The sequence below is a fragment of the Octopus bimaculoides genome, chromosome 13, assembly GCF_046866305.1.
Source record: "Octopus bimaculoides isolate indiv1 chromosome 13, ASM4686630v1, whole genome shotgun sequence".
In the NCBI taxonomy this organism is placed as follows: domain Eukaryota; kingdom Metazoa; phylum Mollusca; class Cephalopoda; order Octopoda; family Octopodidae; genus Octopus; species Octopus bimaculoides.
The window spans coordinates 63963535-63985999 of NC_142940.1; the positions used below are offsets into that span (position 1 = coordinate 63963535).

Here is a 22465-nt window from a genome sequence, read left to right on the forward strand (position 1 = left end):
GTTCTTCACTCATTATTGTTCTTATTTTATTTTTTGACCACTGTCTGGAAATCGTTTTGTCACACATCTGTGACCTTTTCAGCAACTCTTCCATCCATATGTTCCCTTCTGTTCTGTTTAGTTCATTCTCTCTCTCTATCATGTATATGCTTACCTGCACATGCGTTTCTGTCTGTATCAGTGTTTGTGTGTGTACACATGTCTATGTCTTTTGTATGTGTGTGTTATGGGTTTGCTTACTGTAATGTTTGTATCCATGATCTTTATATAGTTCTTTTTTCATTATTTACTTATTTATCTCTATTTCTTATATCTCATTATAAGTATGTGCATGTGTGTCTTTTGTGTTTGCATACATAAGTTTATGTATAATACTGTTTGTATGTTTTTTTTGTTTTTATTTTCCTTCTGTCTTTAGTCACCATGTTGCATGGTATGGTGGTGTTATTGTTCCATTCATGTTTTCTGTTGAGGCTCGGCCTGTCTATTACCATGTGTGTGGCTTCCATAATCAGTCTAAATTTCATGTCTGCTCTATGCATTGATGATGCCTTGCTTTTATGTTATCAACCAAGCCTCTATGTTCTAACTGAGCATGTTGGTAGAGCACTGATGAGCTTTTCTCCTCTTTGAACTCCCGCCAATGTCCACCTATCTGCTCCTCTATGCTACATGCTGTCTCCGCAATGTAAATTGTTTTGTTTTCTGCACTGTCCATCAGTACATCATAAGCTATAGACTACATCCCTAATCTTACAGGTAACTTGTGGGTTCATCTTGCATATTATAAAATTGTTTTCTTGTACATGGGGTCCTATCGAAAGGTTAAGTTCTACAGATCAGGGATTTTATGGTGTTCCTGGCCTTTCTACTACTTTAATCCATAGATTTATCTTATCTAAAGCTTTTCTCAAAAAATATGCTAGTTCACCACCAGGGGTAACAACAACTTACCTTTTCATCGCAACTCTTCTGACATTTTATGAATCTCATCAACTTACAACAGGTAAATTTCTAGTGTTTAGAAAGTATTCTTTTTTCCTTCAAATAATCTATAATTATTTGTAGGCTTAATCTAGAAATAACTGCACTAAAAAAATAGGTAATGTTTCCAAACTTCAATCATGCTGCTAATTTGCTTTGGAGTACAAATCAGAAATGGTTAGAATTTAATATTGAAACCGAAATTAAAATTTTCCTGCCACCTTATTACTTTCATTTCATCAACATTTCAACTTGTATTTCTTCACTGCAGCTCATTGTTTCCAGTGAGTTTTAATAATTTTCAGTTTTTCAACGGCAAAGAAATTCATTTATTTTTCCTGTGAGTAATAGAAAAATGTATCATGGTGAGAGAAACAAATTCATAAACACGGTGTTGAATATGGTTTGACTGTGGAAAAGGTTAAGTGTGATTTAGCTGTTGCTTTTAGCACATCTCACAACCATCTGATACCTTCCTTGTTTCTTTGTTTATGTGATGTGAAGGAGGAAAAGACAGAAGTATTACAGTGGTCTTACCTGTCTATCAAGAAGGGGTCACTCACAATGTCCACATGCTCTGTCTGCCAAAGTACGGTCTATGTGGAAGGGATCACTTACAACTTTCCACATGTTTTATCTGCTGGCGTACCGTCTAGCAGGTCTACTCTCATATGCTGTCCACTGCCACCTCACCAACCCCGCATGCCCATCATGGCCCTTCCAGTGGGACCCACAGGCCCCAATTCTGACAGGACATGCATACTCCCTCACATCTGGTCTTTCCCTCCAACACAGCCTGGTTCATGACATACCCCGCCCCACCTGATCTGAAGATCATTCAACCAGCCTGCCCACATCCTCTCCTCAACCCTGATCACACACCTTATCTTGTGTCATAATGAGCCAACCAGTGAGGAGGACACTGCTCCCTCTGTGGGATTTCAGGACTGGCCGCAGTCCCTGGCATATGTTGCTGCCAGCTTCGTCCTCTTCTCCATTACTGTTGGTTGCATCTTCCGATGCATCGAGGATCCTGCTCACATCTAAAACATGATGTGACATGCCATCTACAGAACACATTGTTTCTCGAATTTACACAGGTTATTGTCCCCTTTCTCCATTGTGAAGTGCACTGCGCATTTGGGGGTTTAACCCAGACTTCTTCTCCAACCTGCACAAAGGCATGCTCTTTCTCTTCTGCAGGTTGCAGCGATGCAGTACATGGATGTCTCCACTTGTACTTGAATATTGCCCTGTGTGGCACTGACTCCCCAGTCTGTCTTGACCTGGGCGACATATTATACCAAAAAATGGCCTCGACTGGTGAGATGTAGCCTCTCTCTACCATGGTCTTGATGGTGTGATGATGCCTCTCCACAATCCAATTGCCACTTGGCCGGTATTCCACCCTGAAGAAATGTCTAGCATGCTACTTGTCGAGCATTTCCTCCAGCACCGCCAAGTGAAAAGCAGTGTCACTGTCCACAAGCAGCTTATCCACGTTGACTCGTTCTAGGAATATCTTATTTAGTATTCTTGTAATTTCCTCCACAGTCCCCGTTTTCATCTCTTTCCATATAGCCAACCGCCCCGGTCTGCAGTTGACCATTGAGAGGCATTCCCGTGCCGGTAGTGCGTTATGTCCACTGCCAAAAATTTCCAGTTGTGTTCCGCTGGGATGCTTCCTGCCTCATGCACACCTGGAGTGGGGTCAATGGACTGGCACCTGTCGCAGCTCCCAACTACTCTCTGCACACTCTGCCTGGTCACGTTAGGGTCAACTTTCCTGGCTAGGAATAGGGTCCTGTCAACCCCCATGTGATGCATGGTATGCAGTCGCCTCAGCTCCAAGTCATGCAGTTGACACACTGCAGCCACTCCTTGCTCCAGAACCTCCAGCACCTGCAACCAGGCTTTCTTTAATCTGGTTAGGACGTCCACTCTATACCTCTCAGAGGGCACAAAAACCACACTCAGCCTCAGGTCAAACTCGGCAGCTAGCTCACCCAGAATTTCCAAGTGGCGTCTTATCAGCATATCTGCACCCCTTTTGGTTTGTACCCTCCGCTCGCCAGTGACCACTGATCCCACCCATCTAAGTACAGTGGCTGAATCGGTCCAGATCTCGATGGTACACAGCCCCTACCTCAGGGTCAGGTTCATCCCCTTCAACACAGCATCCAGCTCTGCCATGTTGATGTGGTTGCAGCTGTCCTTCTTCCTGAGCCAGGCTGCATCCTTCACCATGACACATCCAATTCCCAGGACAACTCCCATTGCTATGCTGCTAGCATCACACCACACAATCCCATTCTTCAATTTGGGCACACACCAGTTTCCTCTTACTGAGTCCTCCACAGTCACTCTCTCCAAGACTTCTTGCATCATGGCAGTTGTCTTCTCGTCCACTTTGTCATTCCACCTCACTCCATCAGCTTGCCTCTTGATGAAACTGCATGCTGTCCGGGGCCATCTTGCAATTGGGTAGTGTCCCAGCAGCTTCCCACACACAGAAAACAGTTCTCACCTACTCGTCCTGGGATCTCAATACTTCTCCGGAACACCAATGCGCCAACCTTGTCTCTCTGTAGCTTGAGTCTCAGTGTAGCTCCTGCTTCCATCACCTCTGGTAGCTTGGCAGTTAGCCCGAAACGGTGGCTTATGACCTCCTTTGCCGACACTATGCTCTTGTCCACCAGGATGTTGTCAATATAAGAATTAGTGTCTCTTTTCACTTTGTCCACCTTTCCCAGGATGGTTTTGAGAATCGTTGCCATAATCTTCAGTGCTGAATTCAGCCTGAATCCCAACCTAATCAGGCAGTATATCCGACCCTTGTAAATTACTAGCTGATATTTCCAGTCTCTCAGCCACATGCAACTTTAGGTGTGCCGACTTCAAATCGACGTTTGTGGAGCCCCCTATCGTCTGCCTCCAATCTCTCAAGGTTTTGCTGCAAATGTCCATGGGTTCGCTGCCTGTATGGCACAAGACGTGGTCGTCCAGCTCCTGGAAATCTAACCCTAACCCTGACTTTATGCTTCGTTGCCTGCCTCACTGCCGTCAGTGGTAGCACTCCACTCTCCACTTCCTCCTTCCAAGGGATCAGAGTGCCTTCCTTGACCCACTGTTCCACCTCTCCCTTGAACTCGCTTCTGGCATCCTCTTTCAGGGTATGCTGATAGCAGCCTACTGCATTATTCAACATTGGAGGATCTCCCTTCCAGTACCATTCTACTGTCCACTGCCAGCCGTTGAACATAACCCGAAAATCCTTGTCTGTAATGGTGTGTGCAGCATATTTTTCTTCACAGCTCTTACCACTCTCCTGTTGTGGACTCATGGCACATACTGCCCCTGCATCACCGAATGTGACACCACCCAAACGGGCAATGGTGTCTATTCTCATCACCACATCCATTCTGTCAACTATGCAGTCGATCACTATCGCACACAACCTCAATCTCGTTCCTCATACTACCATCTCCACATCACTACTTCCTCTGCATCCAACTTTTATACTGTCAAAAGCCCTTACACTACTCATTCCAATCCATTCTTCTATCACCTCTGGAGTCATTAGGGTTGTTGAACAGCCTGTGTCCACAAGGGCTCATGATGCCTTTCCCTCCACTACTAGCAACGACTGTGTATGTGTCTCTATTCTTTCGACAGGACTACCGGCACAGTAGTCTCCCTTAGACCATTTCCCTGAACGCATTCACTAGCAATGTAGCCTGTTTGTCTGCACTGACAGCAAACTACTGCAGGCTTGGGTTCCTTGCAGTCTCTCACCATGTGCGAACCCTGACACTGAAAACATTGCCCTCTGGAGGGTCGCACACATTCCTTGTTCAACCCCTCTCTGCTGCTCTTTGTTTGACCCCTTCTAGCGGTGTTGTCCTGCAACATGAGGCGAGGATTCTGGCCTGAGATATTACCTCTCCCATCGCCATGGAGTGAATATTCGGCAGCTTTTGCAGTTCAACCATGTGGTCAGGAATCCAGTCTTAAATGCTAATTTGACTGTTTGTTCCATCGCTTCGACCTTCTTTTCTTCAAGTTTGTCCAATCTCCTGATTTCTTTGGCAAACACATCGACCTATTCGCCCTGTCCACTTCGCTTTCCTCAGTTGACCATATGCCATGAATGGCCCTTCCGTAAAAGCCTCCGTCAGCCGGACTTCTATTTTTCCTGCGCTTAACTGGTCCTTCTCCTCCATTTCCAGGTATAGCGTCAATGCCGATCCATCAAGGTACAACGTTATGAAACTTGCTAGGTAATGTATACCATGGAGTTTTGCCACCAAATTTTTTTTTTCAACAAAGCGGTGACGCTTCCCTCGCCGCAAAACGACCTAACCACCTCGTTCGAAACGCGGACTATACCCATCATTTTTAACCGAAATAGCTTGTGATGTGAAGGAGGAAAAGACAGAAGCAAAGGGAGAATTACAATGGTCTTGCCTGTCTATCTGGAAGGGGTCACACTGCCAACTGACCGCTCGCCGACCCGCAGGCCCCACTTCTGACAGGACATGCGTACCTCCTCACTTCCGCTCTTTCCCTCTAACACAGCCTGGCTCATAGCACTACAGTTTATTTTCTCCCCATAAACACATTTAATTAAGTAATGGAAAAAGGCTTGAGAAATAAAAATGCCATGTGTATTGTTAAGAAATTCATAAATATGGGGCCTGAAAAAATACTTTTTAAAATTTTTAACGAAAGTGCCTCTCCTATCGTTTTTAATCACGTAGTGCCCACAAAACCGACTAAAATCGGTCCGGGGGAAAGGAAAGGAGGCAGAGGACTCCATCGTTTTTCGAAATTTTTTTTTTTTTTTTTTGCGGAAAGGCACCACGGAAAAAAAAAACCCTGAAAAATCTTCGTCAAAACTAAGAAATCCAACTTGATTGTTCTATCTATCGCTGACATCCGCTTCGCTGAGTTCAACGTTACCTTTCGTCTTTTTGGGGTCGATACAATATCAGTCAAATACTGATGTAGAGGTATCGAATATCCCTTCCCTTCTATATTATTGATCTTGTACCTAAATCAGTAACATTTATGAATAAATACATTAGAACCATTAAAGACTGAACAGTTATCCTTGCCATGTAATTTCTGTTACTTCCCTTTGAAATCAACTTTTACTTGTAATTGAGGACCAGAGACAAAACTTAGTTTTTTTTTATGTTCCAACAGGAGAAAGAAGGCTTTCAAACTTGATATGTCGACCTCATTATTATATCAAAATTAGGTTACATATGATAGATTTCTAAATGATCGTACATTGGACTTGCAATATTTAATCCGACAATTGGGCATTAATTTATGAGAGTATTTACTTCCGTTATCACCGCCTATGTTTTGACAAACAAATTTCTTCCCACTTCTCTTGTTGCCGTTTCCGTATCTTTTTCTCTGCATTTCTCTTGTTTCTGTTTGTCAATCGATGGAGTTTTTTCCCGGTTGTTTTCTTTGACGATGGATTTGTTGCTAAGATGGAGACATTGGATTCGTCCATTAGTCATGACTTTTTATGGCGTCTGCCTTTTAGTGGCCTTGCCTCTTTGCATCGTAGAATTGCACAAAGCTGGAGCTGAAACTCATGTGGAAGGTTGGTTTGTTGGAGGTCTGTTCGTCATGATGGCTCTACCGATATCTTTATGGGGAATTCTTCAACATCTTATCCATTATACCCAGGCTCACCTTCAGCGTCACATCATCAGGTAAGCGAATTCCTCATCACGTAAAACCTCATCACCTTTCCTTTCTCCACAACTTTACAGACTCTGTGTATCCAGACAGTAAAGTGCTGAACGTTTGCTTTTGTTTTTACTCGTAAGATTTATTGTCGAGTTGTTAAGGTTTCCATCTTCGTTGAGCTGCACCATGATTTCTTTTGCCCTCAACGCTAGATTCTTTTGTGGATCTTTTAATGTGCTTTATGAGTTTTAGGATTTTACGCTTTAAATACGCATCGATGGACATAAAAGCTCAACATAGCTCGAAGGTCAGGGGTGCATTCGCGGTCATAAGGCTCATAATATGGTTTTGAAAGAATGTTTTTGTTCATGTGATGCAGTCCTTACCGAGGAGGAAAGAAGTAGTCTAGATATTTTCTTTGGGTTTAACTGGGGTTCACCGTTGATGTTAGGATGTGTTATTCTGGCAAACGTTCTGGCTGAGTTAGCCCACGCTTAGGCAATCATGTAGTTTACTACAATACAATGGTCATTCGACTAATTATTCGAAATTATGTTCTGTTCGATGGTTCTACCTCATGGAAGCTCGAAAGTGTGAGTATAGTCCATCTTTGATATAATCTGTCATAGCAGCTTTTAGATATGACGAAAAGCTTATAGGGTTTATTGCTAAAAGAAGTCTGCGATTTCTTTTCTCGTGTAGAACTACGGTAACAACTTCTATGAAAGAATGGGGAACACATCCAGCTGACAGAATCAAATGCTTTTGCATTTATTTCGCTCCTGGCTTTTAGAAATTCGGAATGGATTTTATAAATTTCTGCACGTTTACCTAATCAGGTGGATACATTCCGTTTCTTTCTGGTAGAAAAGGAAGCAAAACAACAACAAAAACGCTTGAACATCTTAACACGTAAGAATATCCTGAAAATTGAGTTATACGTATTTCGTAAATTGATATCTCTGTTATTGTCATAAGAATGGGCGTATATTAACACGTGATGACAACTCCATCAAGACCGTTCTCCTTTACCTATCATTTTTGTTTCGTGTTTATTTTTAACTTTCACTTGAGCTACATTTTGTAATTGGAAGTGCAAAAATTATTTAACGAAGATATTTGGGAAAAGTATCTGAAGTTTTTATAGGTGTCTTTAAGTAATATTCATACTATTAAACCAGGCGCAAGGTGTAATTTAAAGGGGGTAAGTAAAATAAGATTGGATTGAAAGGTGTGTGCAAATTGAAATGTTTATTGGCTCTAATCCATCACTTGGGCTTATAAGTTACCAACAATGTAGTTTTCAGAGTATGCCATGTTGTATTAAATTTTTACCCTCATTAAATTGTAACCTCCATATAACAGATGAGTGAATATTTTTTGATACAGGCTATGCTTTCAGGTTTTGGGGATAAAGTTTTCAGGAACTACCCAATAGTTTTACTGTTAATTCCATGAAATATTCGTGGGTCCGTCCCACTAGTACTTTATCACTTTACAATTCTGACTTCAAATCTTGCCAAGATCATCTTTGGTTACTAATCGTCTGATTAAGAATTACTACGTACATATTGATTTCTTATGTGGGCACAAGACCTTGCATTTGGTGGGGGTGGTTGATTACATCAACTCCACTACTTAACTAATGTCTATTTCAACAAAAACCTTTGCGAAGGTTTGATCTCAGGACATAAAGGGCTATAACTAAATACTATGAGGCAATTTTGTTCTTAGCTCTAACAATCCTGCCAATCAACTACCCTGAGGCTTTTCAACCATTACCACATCATCTTGATCTCAAGAGTAGTGGATTTTTGACTCCATATTAATTTAAAAATAATATTGAACTTTTGCTTATGTAAAGTGGTTGTTGTTAGGAAGAGCAACAGAAATCCTGCTAAAAACTGAAACATCAGTGCACCATGGTGCTTTGATGCATGTCAGACAGTCGTAACTCAGGTGGATGAAATACCACTGAGCATTTCACTCAGCACACTAACGATCCTGTCAGCCCACCGCATTAAATAATGAAAATAATGGTTTCAAAGTTTTCCGCAAGGGCAGCCATTTGGGCGGGGGGGGGGAGTTGATTACATCGACCCCAGTGTCTCACTGGTACTTAATTTATTGACTCCAAAAGGATGAAAGGCAAAGTCAACCCCTGCAGAATTTGAATGCAGAACATAGCGGCAGACGAAATACCACGAAGCATTTTGCCCAGAGTACTAACAATTCTGCCAGTTTGCCGCCTTACATAATAATGATGATAACAATAATAAAGATAATAATTTGCAGATGAGCATCAAGTACCCAAGTAGTAGGAGTGTAGTTAATTGAATTTATCTTAGTACATGATTGGTATTTATTTTATAAATAAGGACAAAGAATAAAGTTGAATCCCATTCCTCCTGAGATTTGATTTGAACAAAGAACATAAAATAGGTTAATGAAATACTGTCATTTAATTCAGTGTTTACCATTTTCTGTTAACATACTGTTTGAAGTACTTTAAACTCTTTTAGCCAGGAATGAAGAGCAGGGTCACTAAGACTGAAACTTAGCCCAAATGTTTGCAGATGAGTGGATGCTGCTTAAAGCACTCAAAATGCCAGATAGTTGTGTTAGACCAAACAATGAATTAAGTCTACTACCCAAGTAGGCCACAATGGGATTTGAACTCAAAAGGCAAAGATCTGGAACAAATATTGTAGGGCATCTGGTTTGACAGATGCCCTAGTAGTTAACTGTTTCTCTTTATTAGTCAATATTGCCAACTCTGATTAAGCAGAGCTATGAAGTTTTGTGCTTCTATAAAAAAAAAAAAAAAGAATCAATAGTACAGGTAGAAAGATATATTTTTCAACACATAAATACTGATAGAACAGTATATATAGGATAAAATCCTTACAGAGCAGAAAAAAAATTTGTCAGCAACCAGCCATGTGAATCGAACTCACCTCCTTTTGATTTCCAGTCAAGTGCTTTACCATTAACCTAAACTGCTTTACTGACAATTTTTTCTGCAATTTAGAACTTATAAAGTCATCCCAAAACGCTAGATGTAATATAGATTGCATCATGTTTTTCAATGCATAAATACTGATAGAACAACATGCTATTCTATCAGTATTTACGTGTTGAACAATATATCTTTCTATTTGTACTACAATACATTTCAGTGCTTCAAAAAACAAACTTATATATGACATAAAAAAAAAAATCAATATTTATATAGCTACTCAATATACTCTTCCTTTATTGAGACAATTATGATTTGAATATGATGAAGCTGCTACTACTTATGGCAAGTTGAATGGCCATGTAGATATTCATACATTACTTCAAACCTGGCTACTGTTGTTGTTGATTATGATAATGATATAGTACAACGAAATGGTAGTATCGTAATATAATCTTCTGTATACTAAAGCTGAGTTTTTCTTCTCTCTTCAGAATACTATGGATGGTTCCAATCTATGCTCTAAATGCTGTAAGTTCTTCTGATTTATTTACCCTTATTTTACATTGAATTTATTTCATTTGATTATTTATTTTTTTTTCAATAGTTCCTCAAGGTATTATTCAATGGTTTGGCACCTGATGCCATGTAACAACATGGTTTTGGTATCCATCTGACTGGAGCACTTTTGGCATGTGTCTTCATCTGTAGCCTTGCACTGGTCAATGTACTTTGAGTGAAATTAGTAGAGGAAATCTGTGTCGAAGCCTGTCATGTGTATGTATGTATGTATGTACATATGTCTGTATATGCACATGCACAGACGCACACACACACACACACACACATCATTTAAACTGTCTTTCATACATGTATTCTGCTGCTCTACTTAGTCCATTCTGTCCTTCTATGATGTATATGCGTTTGCATCTGTGTGTGCATGTGCATACATATGCATGTCTGTATGTTTTGCACATGTGCTTATGTGTGTGTATACCCACTACACTATTTCTATCTGCCTTTTATATTGTCACCATCATTCTTAGTGCTACTTGCACTCTCCCCTCACCTACATTTTCTCTTCTGCTGTTGTTCTTGACACTTACTTTTCATATTGTTCTGGTATCTTTCTGTGTTTGTGTGTTCATTCATGTTGTTGTTGTTGTTGCAGCCATTTGTAAAGTTACTGTGTGTGTATCTTTGTTTGCTTACTGTGTTGTTTGTATCCATGCCCTTTATATAGTTTTTTATTTGTTTACTTATCACTTTTTCTTATATTTATCATAGGTGTGTGTATGTTTGTCTTGTGTGTGGATGTTACTCTGTGTGTGTATTACACTGTTTGTATCTGTGTGTATAGATGTTCCAGCATGATCACAGTCAAATGACTGAAACAAGTAAAAGTAAAAAAGAATATATGTGTGTGTGCGTGTGTGTGTGTGTGTGTGTGTGTGTGTGTGTGTATAATAATTGATTAATGAAACAGAAGATGGATTTGGTATTAGTCTTTATTCTGTATGACAATTGTTTCCACCATCCTGCAATTGTCCTTCTGCCTGACTCCCAAATTTGTGGTCTTGTGCTTTTGCTTCTCAGCCATATAGTTTCAAGTTCAGTTTCAATGCATGCCATCTCTAGCATGTCTTCTATTTAGGTTGACCAAAACCTTGTGAATAGGTTTGGTAGATGAAAACTAAAAGAAGCCTATTGTGGTATGTGTATGTGTGTGTGTATGTGTGTGTGTATGTGTGTGTGTATGTCTCCTTGTCTTGACATCGCTTAATAATCTATATATATAAAAATAAGAATATGTGTCTGTCTGTCTGTGTGTGTGTGTGTGAATCCCTAAAACTCGAAAACTACGCAACCAATTTCATTCAAATTTTACACATGCCTTACTTAGGGTTCCAGTTGTGTTTTAGTCAAAAAAAACTTTTAACTTCTTCCAGAGTTCGAGCCCACGGCAACATAATATCTCCTCCACTATTTAAGTATTACGTGTCAAAAGTGAAACGAAAACACTCATGTCAAATACTTTCACTTTAATGGTGTGTGTGTGTATGTATATATATATATATATATATATATATATAGACAGAGAGAGAGAGAGAGAGCGAGAGAGATGTATATGTATACATATAGATGTATATGTACACGTATATGTATAGATATATATATAGATATAGATCTATATGCATACATGTATATGTATACATATGTGTAGATGTATATATATAGGTGTACATCTAATATGTACACCTATATAAATGCATACAGATATCTATACATATATACACCCATACACACACACATATATATGCACACAAACACACACATTAGTCATTTGTTTTCTTGTCCAAAACTACGTCAAAAGTATTGAATGGATCTTTAAGAAATTTGGAAATTATATTCTATGCATAATGGCCATAACCCCCATGAAAATTCATATATTTTTGATGTTGATGAAATTTTAACCATACATATTACACACAAATAAAGTAATATTTCTAAAAGTTTTTCTTCTTAGAAGTTACAAAGACCCCTTCATGGGGACTTCACACCCACAATTTAGTCATTTTTCCTAAGCAAAGATGAATACAGTTATACCATTGGTAGCTATAGGGTCACCCGAACATAACAGATGAGCATTATTTGTAATTCAACGGTACAACAGCGTAAGACTATCCTTTCAGATATACTTACATTGTGATTTCTGCAATGTGGTGCATAAATTGTCAAGTAAATGAAACTCATCTTTGCCTCCACTGATTCACTTGCAAAGTGTTGAGTAAAATTATTTCGTTGCAGACCCCCTTTGAGTCTTTTTATTATCACTGCGACACATATAGTCCCCAGTTGGTAACATTGATTTCAAGGCCTTCCCAGATGAGTGACTGGTTGTTCTAAGACATTTATTGATTGTAAATATTTTCTGCCCAGTTACTTATTGGTATAGCGGTCATTTGCAAACTCCAGATACGATACTTTCATTTCCTTTTACTCCAAACGTCACACATTGTTGTTTCAATTGGGTCATGCCCTTCCAATTGCTATAGATCCATAATGCATCTTAAAGCTGTGCATGTCACCTGTATGGTGAGGAATCCTACATTGGGGAGTGGTAACGACTAGGCTACGGTAGCTGACTAATTATCATGATCATTCGTCTTTTGCTTTCCTGTAGCTTTTCTCTCTTTTACAAACCCAGTGAACATACATATATTTCCTATTTCAAAGAAATTCAAACAATACATATTACACACAAGTGAAAAAGATTCCCAACAATTAAACTTCTCTGGTTGACATTAATACACCCATCACCAATAGGGGCCTTAACTCCCACATTTTTCAGCTCCATGAGCTCCATTTTTCAGGAGCAAAATTCTTTTAGGGTCCATGTAGTGTCTTAGGCCAAAATTTTTTTTAACTTCCTGCAGAAAAAGCTAAAACATGATTTTGCCAAAAGCAGAAATTTCACCAATTTTGCCAAAAACGGTGATTTAGCTGCTATTTCTAGCAGAATTTTCGCCAAATATGATTTTGCCAAAAGCAGAAATTTCTCCAAATATGATTTTGCCAAAAACGGTGATTTAGCTGCTATTTCTAGCAGAAATTTCGCCAAATATGATTTTGCCAAAAACGGTGATTTAGCTGCAGAAAAAGCTAAGAACACCTGCATAAAAAAACTAAGAACACCTGCAGAAAAAGCTAAGAACACCTGCAGAAAAAGCTAAGAACACCTGCAGAAAAAGCTAAGAACACCTGCAGAAAAAGCTAAGAACACCTGCACAAAAAGCTAAAATATGATTTTGCCAAAAGCAGGAATTTCACCAATTTTGCCAAAAACGGTGATTTAGCTCCTATTTCTAGCAGAAATTTCGCCAAATATGATTTTGCCAAAAGCAGAAATTTCTCCAAATATGATTTTGCCAAAAACGGTGATTTAGCTGCAGAAAAAGCCAAGAACACATGCAGAAAAAGCTAAGAACACCTGCACAAAAAGCTAAAACATGATTTTGCCAAAAGCAGGAATTTCACCAATTTTGCCAAAAACGGTGATTTAGCTCCTATTTCTAGCAGAAATTTCGCCAAATATGATTTTGCCAAAAGCAGAAATTTCTCCAAATATGATTTTGCCAAAAGCAGAAATTTCTCCCAAAATGATTTTGCCAAAGACGGTGATTTAGCTGCTATTTCTAGCAGAAATTTCGCCAAATATGATTTTGCCAAAAGCAGAAATTTCTCCAAATATGATTTTGCCATAAACGGTGATTTAGCTGCTATTTCTAGCAGAAATTACGCCAAATATGATTTTGCAAAAAACGGTGATTTAGCTGCAGAAAAAGCTAAGAACACATGCAGAAAAAGCTAAGAACACCTGCAGAAAAAGCTAAAACACCTGCAGAAAAAAGCTAAGAACACCTGCAGAAAAAGCTAAAACATGATTTTGCCAAAGGCAGAAATTTCACCAATTTTGCCAAAAACGGTAATTTAGCTGCTATTTCTAGCAGAAATTTCGCCAAATATGATTTTGCCAAAAGCAGAAATTTCTCCAAATATGATTTTGCCAAAAACGGTGATTTAGCTGCTATTTCTAGCAGAAATTTCTCCAATATGATTTTGCCAAAAACGGTGATTTAGCTGCTATTTCTAGCAGAAATTTCGCCAAATATGATTTTGCCAAACAAGCAGAAATTACCCCAAATATGATTTTGCCAAAAACGGTGATTTAGCTGCTATTTCTAGCAGAAATTTCGCTAGATATGATTTTGCCAAAAGCAGAAATTTCTACAAATATGTTATTGCCAAAAACGGTGATTTAGCTGCTATTTCTAGCAGAAATTTCCCCAAATATGATTTTGCCAAAAGCAGAAATTTCCCATTAAAGGCTAAAATTAATACCATTATCTTTTAATGTCGTACTATTTGCCTTATGTCTTAGTCTAAAAGAAGACTTATGGTTATATATTCTCTGTTTCACATTAATACTACATCCTATGTAAATATAATTCTCGGTTATTGTACTTATAATGCATCTGTACACTACGTTACGGGTGCTACAATTTCCTAATAACGGACAATGGGACTTATTTCTGCAGTTGCACCTAGTTGTGAATAAATGTCACTGTTATACAAGCATTGCCATTCATTTTCAATATTCCGCAAAAAACTTGTCTGATCATGGGGGCATACTACCTTTCTTGGAACACACAAGACAAGCAATAAGAAGGCACCATACAAAATTTACCTCCATAACCTTCATCCAATCTATGCAAGCGTGGAAAAGTGGATGTTAAAATGAGGACAATGATGATGATGATGATCATCATCATGAAAGGCTGCAAGCTGGTAGAATCATTAAACCATTAGGAAAGCTGCTTTGCAGTTTTTGTGCTGTCTGCACAGTCTGAGTTCAAATCCCACCAAGATCAGCTTTGCCTTTCATCCTTCTAGAGTTGAAAAATAAAGTACCAGTCATGTACTAGGGTTGATGGTATTGACTTATGCCTTCCCCACAAAACAGCTGGCCTTATGCTGAGATCAGGAACCATTATCATTACTATCAAAGGCAGTGAGCTGGCAGAAGAAATATCTTGTGGTATTGATTCTGGCTCTTCATGTTTTGACATCAAATTTTGTCATAGTCAGCTTGGCCTATCATTCTTTTGGGGTTGAAAAAGTCAAGTATCAAGGAAGTACTGAGGTTGATGGCAACAACTAACTCCCGTCTCCCAAAATTGTGGTTTTAGGAGTGGAAGGTGGTTTACAGATCAAATATTTGTAGTAAGGCAGACGTGTGAGAAGCTTTTTTTGGCAAAATGGAGAGTGGTGTATTAGGCCTTTATGGACCGAGAGAAGGCATGTGACCGCATGGACAGGGATGCAATGTGGCAGGTGTTGCTGTTGTATGGAGTAGATGGTAGGTTGTTGAGAGCTGTCCAGAATTTTTTTTTAGAGAAAGTAGGGTATGCGTTAGAGTGGGTGGTGAAGTAAGTGAGTGGTTTGATGTGGAGGTGGAGTTAAGACAGGGTTGTGTGATATCTCCATGGCTGTTTAATTTATATATGGATGGTGTGGTGAGAGAGATAAATGCTAGAACCTTTGGTAGGGGAACCCAAATGGTGGAAGAAATTGGAGAGAAATGGCAGGTGAGTCAATAGTTGTTTGCTGATGAAACAGTACTGATGGCAGATTTGGAAGAGCAGCTGAGGAGACTGGTGGTAGAGTTTGTGAGAGGAGGAAACTGAAAGTGAATGTAACTATAAGAGTAAGGTGATGAGATGTTTGAGAGATGGAATGGCTGGTAGGATGGATGTGAGTATAAATGGTGAGATGTTAGAGGAGGTGAGTGTTTTTAAGGATCTGGGATCCTTATGTGACAGTGGATGGGGGGGGGGGGTTGAGGAAGTGGGATACAGAGTGAAGGAGGGGAGTAAGATACTTGGAGTTGTGAAAGGTTGAATATGAAAGTGAAAAGAGGTTTGTGTGAGGGCGTGATTGTGCTGACAATGTTATATGGTGCAGAGACGTGGGGGATGAGAGAGGTGGAAAGGAGGCAACTAGATGTGTTTGAGATGAGATGTCTGAGGGCTATGGTTGGTGTGACATGGATGGACAGGATGTGGAGGTGCGAAAGTGAGCAGAGATGAGAGAAAAACTAACATCCAAATTGGATAGACAAATGTTCAGGTGGTTTGGCCACATGGAGAAGGATGGGTGAGGAGTGGATGGTAAGGAGGGTGATGAAGGCAGAAGTGGTAGGCAGCAGAACCAGAGGCAGACCTCGGTTTGTGTGGATGGATGGAGTGAGGAAAGCTTTGGTGGTTAGAGGTGATGGAGTGAGAAAGAATTTATAAATAATAGGAAAGCTTGAAGAGTGTTTGTGGACAGATGAGTGAATTTGATGTTGCTCAAAGGGGTACAGAACCAGTATGATGTGACGGGGGTAAACCAGCTATGCTGTCAGGCCCAGCTGCTGATATTGGGGGTTGCTTTCTATGTCTTGACCTGAGCATAGAATGGGGCTCGCCTCTTTGAGCTGGGAAACGAATGGAATGCCTGGTGTGTGTTTTGTTGTGCCTACCCACTTCTGAAAAAAGTGGGGAATAGGCCTGGGTATATAACAAAAATCATTATTGGCAAAATCATTAGCACATTGGACAAAATACTTAGCTGCATTCTTCTGCTTATTTATCAAACACTACCATGGTCAACTTTGTCCCCTATCCTTTTGTGTTGATAAATATAAGTATCAGTCAAGTACCCCACCACCAAAAAAGAAAAACCATTGCTAGCCTTGTGCCAAAATTGAAACTATTATTTTTCTAATCATCTTCATCATTCTCTTTCAGTGGTTTGCATTGCGCTTTCCACAAGCTGCAATTTATTTGGATACCCTGAGAGAATGTTACGAAGCTTATGTCATCTACAATTTCATGAGTTACTTACTCAGCTACTTGCATAATGAATATTCCCTGGAAGTTGTTCTCTCACTAAAAAGCCAAGTTAATCATTTTTTCCCATTTTGTCTGCATCCTCCTTGGCCCATGGGACGGTAAGTATTAAATTAACTCTTTTGTATCTTAAGGACAGGCATTAACTTATCCCAATGCATTATTTTGTAGTCAGATGTTTGTCTGTGTGAATAGGTTGTGTACAAAGCCTCACTTCACTTTAAAAAGCATCATACACAGGTATCGCTTGAAGTACCATCAGAAACGAGGAAGTGGCCATCATACATGCATGTGTGTGTGTGTGTGTGTGTGTGTATGTGTATATGTGTATATATATATATATCATCATCATCATCATCGTTTAACGTCTGTTTTTCATGCTGGCATGGGTTGGACAGTTTGACTGAGGTCTGGAGAGCCAGCAGCTGCACAAGGCTCCAATCTGATCTGACAATGTTTCTACAACTGGATGCCCTTCCTAACGCCAACCACTCTGAGAGTGCAGTGGGTGCTATATATATATATATATATATATATAAAACTTACATCATATGTAAACAAACAAGTTTGTTTTTGAAGTGCTGAAATGTATTGTAGAACAAGTAGAAAGATATATATTTCTTTTTTTCTTGTTTTTTAACACATAAATACTGAACAGTATGTATTAAGGATAAAATCCTTTTCAAGAACAGAAAAATTTGCCGGCAACCAGTACTGGCAAATTTTTCTGCTCTTAGAAAGGATTTTATCCTTTATACATACATATATATAAGATATTCTCAAACGCATGATGGTGCTAATACAATAGCATGAACAACAGGATAAACTATCCATATATTGCAGTGGCCAGACATGCAGCTTGAACTCACATTCCTGTCAAGTGCTTTACCTTTACGCTAAACCGCCCAGTAACAAATTGTTCTTCAATTTTAGAATTTATAAATCTGGCTTTGTAAGACGCTAACATTAAATTCAACTTATGATGAAAGTAAACAAAGTTTGCTTTAGAAGCGTTGAAATGTATTGAAAGACACAGAAATCATTTATTTTCAGATGCATGATGATGCTAATACAATAGCATATATATATATATATCATCATCATCATTTAACATTTGTTTTCCATGCTGGCATGGGTTAGATGGTTTGACTGAAGACTGGTTAGCCGGAGAGCTGCACCAGGTTCTTATCTGATTTGGCAAAGTTTCTACAGCTGGATGCCCTTCAAAATGCTAACCACTCTGAGAGTGTAGTGGGTGTTTTTTACATGCCACCGGCACAGGTACCATTGACCTGACATGACATCGGTCACGACTACAGTCTCACTTGGTTTGACAGGTCTACACAAGCATGGTGTATCAGCAGAGGTCTTGGTCGCCTGTCACTGCCTCCATTCGGCTCAATGTTTGAACAGTGCTTTTTACATTCCACTCAGATGGCATTGCCATCAACTATGACTACAATTTCACTCAGCTTGACAGGTTTTCACAAGCAAAGCATATTGGCCAACGTTTGAAGGGTGCTTTTAACAGATCAGTTATGTGACATTGGCATTGGTCACAACTACGATCTCACTTGGCTTGGCAGGACTTCTCAAGCACAGCATATTGTCAAAGGTCTTAGTTGCTTGTCATTGCCTCAGTGCGGCCCAACATTCAGAGATTGCATTTCACCACCTTGTCCCATGTCTTCCTGGGTCTACCTCAGCTTCCCTCGACTGTTAGTGTGACACTTCTTCACACAGCTGCCCTCATCCTTATGCATCACATGACCATACCAGTGCAGTTGTCTCTCTTGCACACCACATCTGATACCTCTTATGTTCAACACAACACCCTCTTAGCAAACAAAGTTGGAGGAGCTTATTTAGTTACTGATCACTTGACTATTGTAAAGAGTTCTTGCTAATAGTGTAAAATACTTCTGCCTTAGAATTTGGCAGTATTCTTGATCAAAGAGCAAATGCTCATTCTGATTGTACCATTACAACTTGGTGTCTGAAGGGCACTTTTGATCAATAATTCTTATAACTGTCTGAGCATAATTGAACCTGTTATGAAGAGCAAATTTAATGAGCTCCGCTTTTGATAATTTTTACTGAAAAGTTTTGTGAAAGAAACATCTGCTTTACACTTTAGCAGGAAACCATTATCTGGTTTTTGCTGTTTTAAGTTATTTTCATCAGAAAACTTTAAATATTGAATCGAACAATCCTGACTTGTAGAATACAGTTTGATGCCATATCATGCAAAAGAATTTTAGCTTAATTAATTAAGGCCTTGTGTCTTGTATTAAGTTTTGAGTTAAACTGTATTAGCTATGCCTCTCTTTCTTCAATATCAGCAACATTTAAGTGTTCATTGGACTTCATCTTTGTATTTTAGCTTAATGCAAACCTTCAGACAATTGCTATAACTATGTATTGTGATTTATCAACATTATTCTTTGTGTGTGTGTGTGTGTGTGTGTGTACACATGCATGCTGCTAAGATAATGTTGGGGAATATATGATGCATTTTATGAGCAACAGTGCAGATAGTCAGAGGTTTCCAACCAATCAATTACTGGTTGCATCATTTGGTTATGTTCCTTTTCATCTAGTATTTATCTTCTCTCTTTCTGAGGTTACTGAATATCAGACTAAGTATGGTAACTTATATAGTTGACTTTAAGATAGTACCCCAGCATAACTGCAATCCAATGACTGAGACCAAGAAAAGAACTAAAGACTAATAATTACTAAATGCGAGCTCAGGTGAAGCCGACTGTGGGTGCAGATCTCGGTGGTAGTAGCAAATATTTGTAAAGGAAGAAACAAAGAATCTTATTTTGTGATAACTTAGCAAATAAATAACTTCATTTCAAACTTTTTTTGTAGTAAATTCATCAGAAATTGCAAGCATGGAGTATTACAATACACAATCATACGACCAACTACAACAGTGTTAGCCTTGTAAGTATGGCTGGAATATTATTTCTTGTTTTGCATATATAGATCACTAGAGTTTTATTTATTGAAAGTTGACAATATTTCTTTCAATCATCCCATCACTATTGCTTTTTATTAAATATCCCTTAATGCGTTCAAACCCTGCACCAAACACATTCCATTGGAATTATCTCTCTGCATACGTTTTCCTTACAGGTATAAGGGCTGTGGATGGTCAACAGAATTTGGTGAAAATGCATTTAGTTGTTTTTTTTTTGTTTTTTTTTTTTATTCCATCACCTTGTATTTTGAGATCAAATCCTGATGAGGTCAAACTTTTCTTGTCATCCTTCTGGCATGATGAGTAAGTAGCAGTCAAGGGCTGTGGATTCACAGAAACGATAGTGTGTCAGACAGATGACTTGTGGTCTTTGTTCCCCTTCTTTACATTCTGAGTTCAAATCCTACCATGACCTATTTAGGTGTTAGACTTAATATTTCACCTGGTTTAACATCACTTGCAGCACCCAAAGTACCTTTGGTAGAGCTCACTATGTTGCAAGCATTAGAGTTAAATCACTGGTTTCTTAATACTTACCTCCTTCCATGCTATTAGTTTCTGTAAAGAGTCACAGGTGATATTCTTTCCTCCTCACTAAAAACATTATAAAACTATCATTTGATTACATTTGATTTGACTACAGAATATCTGTTCTGTATTCAAATCGCACCTAAGTCAGTTTTACATCATCATCATCATCATCATCATTAACATCAACATTCCCATGCTTGCATGGGTCAGGGGAAATATGTTGAGGCAGAGTTTCTACATCTGGATGCTCTTTCTGTTGCCAACTCTTGCATATTTTCAAGCTAGGTAATATATAACACATATATATGAATGTATGTATATCCCAACCATGCACACATGAATATAGGTGCAAGTGAAGCTGTGTGGTTAAGAAGCTTGCTTCACAATCATGTGATCTTGGCTTCAGTTCTAGTGGCACCTTGGGCAAGTGTTTTCTCTCTAGCCCTGGGCCAACCAATGCCTTGTGAGTATATTTAGTAAACAGAAACTGAAAGAATCCCAAGTGTGTGTGTACTCTTGTCTAGATATTACATGATAGTAGTGAGTGTCATTGTCCTACAAGTATGGTTGTTTCAAGTGTTGGAGGAGGAGGGTGACAAATGGTTAGAGATGAGAGTAGAGCTGAATATATAGTGAATGGAAGAAAAGGGTAAGGTGGTGAAACAGTAGGGATTGTTCAGAAAGGTAGACATAATAAGTGGCAGTATAGGAAAAAGGAGGAGGAGAATAATAGTATAACAGACGTATAGGTAGATCAGAAAATATGGGAATGATGCGCAGGGTGGGAGAATAGAGGGTTGGGTGAGATGTATCTCTTATGTTCAACACAACACCCTCCTGGCAAGCAAAGTTGGAGGAGCTTATTTAGTTACTGATCACTTGACTATTGTAAAGAATTCTTGCTAATAGTGTAAAATACTTCTGCCTTAGAATTTGGCAGTATTCTTGATCAAAGAGCAAATGCTCATTCTGATTGTACCATTACAACTTGGTGTCTGAAGGGCACTTTTGATCAATAATTATTATAGCTGTCTGAGCATAATTGAACCTGTTATGAAGAGCAAATTTAATGATAGAGATGGATGTTAGAAGTATGTAGGGGTGGCTATAATGAATGGGGGGTGCAAAGGTGGGGTGGGAGAAGTCATTGACTGCAGATAAGGGAGGGTGTTAAAGGTAAGGCAATGACAGTCCCAAGATGTATCTCGGTGAAGAGATAGAGATAACTGAAGGCCAAGAAAGGTGGAAATAATAATGGAAAGGGGTAACATTGAGAATACATACAATGAATTAAGTTATTGTAAGTAGGAAAACAAGACTCTGCTCCCTCCAGGAAAATTGTTGAGAATGACAGCAGATATGAGAAGGTGTTAAAGATGAGGTATGGCATTCCTAAGAGGTATTTCAGAGGAATGGAAGAGATAACTGGAGGTAGAGAAAGGAGTAATAACAAGAGATGATAGTGAAAAAAGAAAGGATGGATTTTAAAGAAAATGGTTCGAAGGAAAAGGGGAGGTAACTAGTAGCACAAAGTGGAAGAAAGATGTGTAGATTCTGCTCTGATATGATCACAGCAGTTGCCATAGTTAGAAAGGTGATGGAAGGGTGAGTATTAAGAAGATAAGTGACGGAGTAGGAGATGTAGGCATACTCCTTGCAGAGAAATGGGTGGATAAGGTCATAGAGGTAGTCAGGGTAAGCGATAGAGTGCTTCGGCTCAGGCTAGTCTTGCAGAATAGTATAGCTACAATTATCTCTGCCTACACCCCACAAGTGGGCCTACCAAATGATCAGAAGGACCATTTTTATGATACCCTTCTACAGGCTACCTCAAAG

The 22465-nt window shown here is 39.1% G+C and overlaps 2 protein-coding genes across 3 annotated transcripts in view; one reads left to right on the forward strand and one right to left on the reverse strand.

The window, feature by feature from the left end:
• The window catches only part of LOC106880624 (calpain-15), a 59905-nt gene extending 55171 nt beyond the window's left edge, over nt 1-4734 (reverse strand). Inside the window, exon 1 of the mRNA XM_089361986.1 lies at nt 1522-4734. The gene's annotated coding sequence lies outside the window, so the exon portion shown is untranslated. The remainder of the gene's footprint in view (nt 1-1521) is intronic.
• Nucleotides 4735-5520: 786 nt separating this feature from the next.
• The window catches only part of LOC106880625 (transmembrane protein 184C), a 31993-nt gene continuing 15048 nt past the window's right edge, over nt 5521-22465 (forward strand). The window contains exons 1-4 of one of the 2 annotated variants that reach the window (XM_014930658.3): nt 5521-6719; nt 10150-10186; nt 17008-17210; nt 19987-20061. In XM_014930658.3, coding sequence (XP_014786144.1) covers nt 6322-6719; nt 10150-10186; nt 17008-17210; nt 19987-20061 — 713 coding nt within the window. In that variant the 5' untranslated portion in view covers nt 5521-6321. Of the gene's footprint in view, nt 6720-7033; nt 7290-10149; nt 10187-17007; nt 17211-19986; nt 20062-22465 lie in introns of those variants that run through there. The other variant, XM_014930659.3, reaches the window with a different exon arrangement.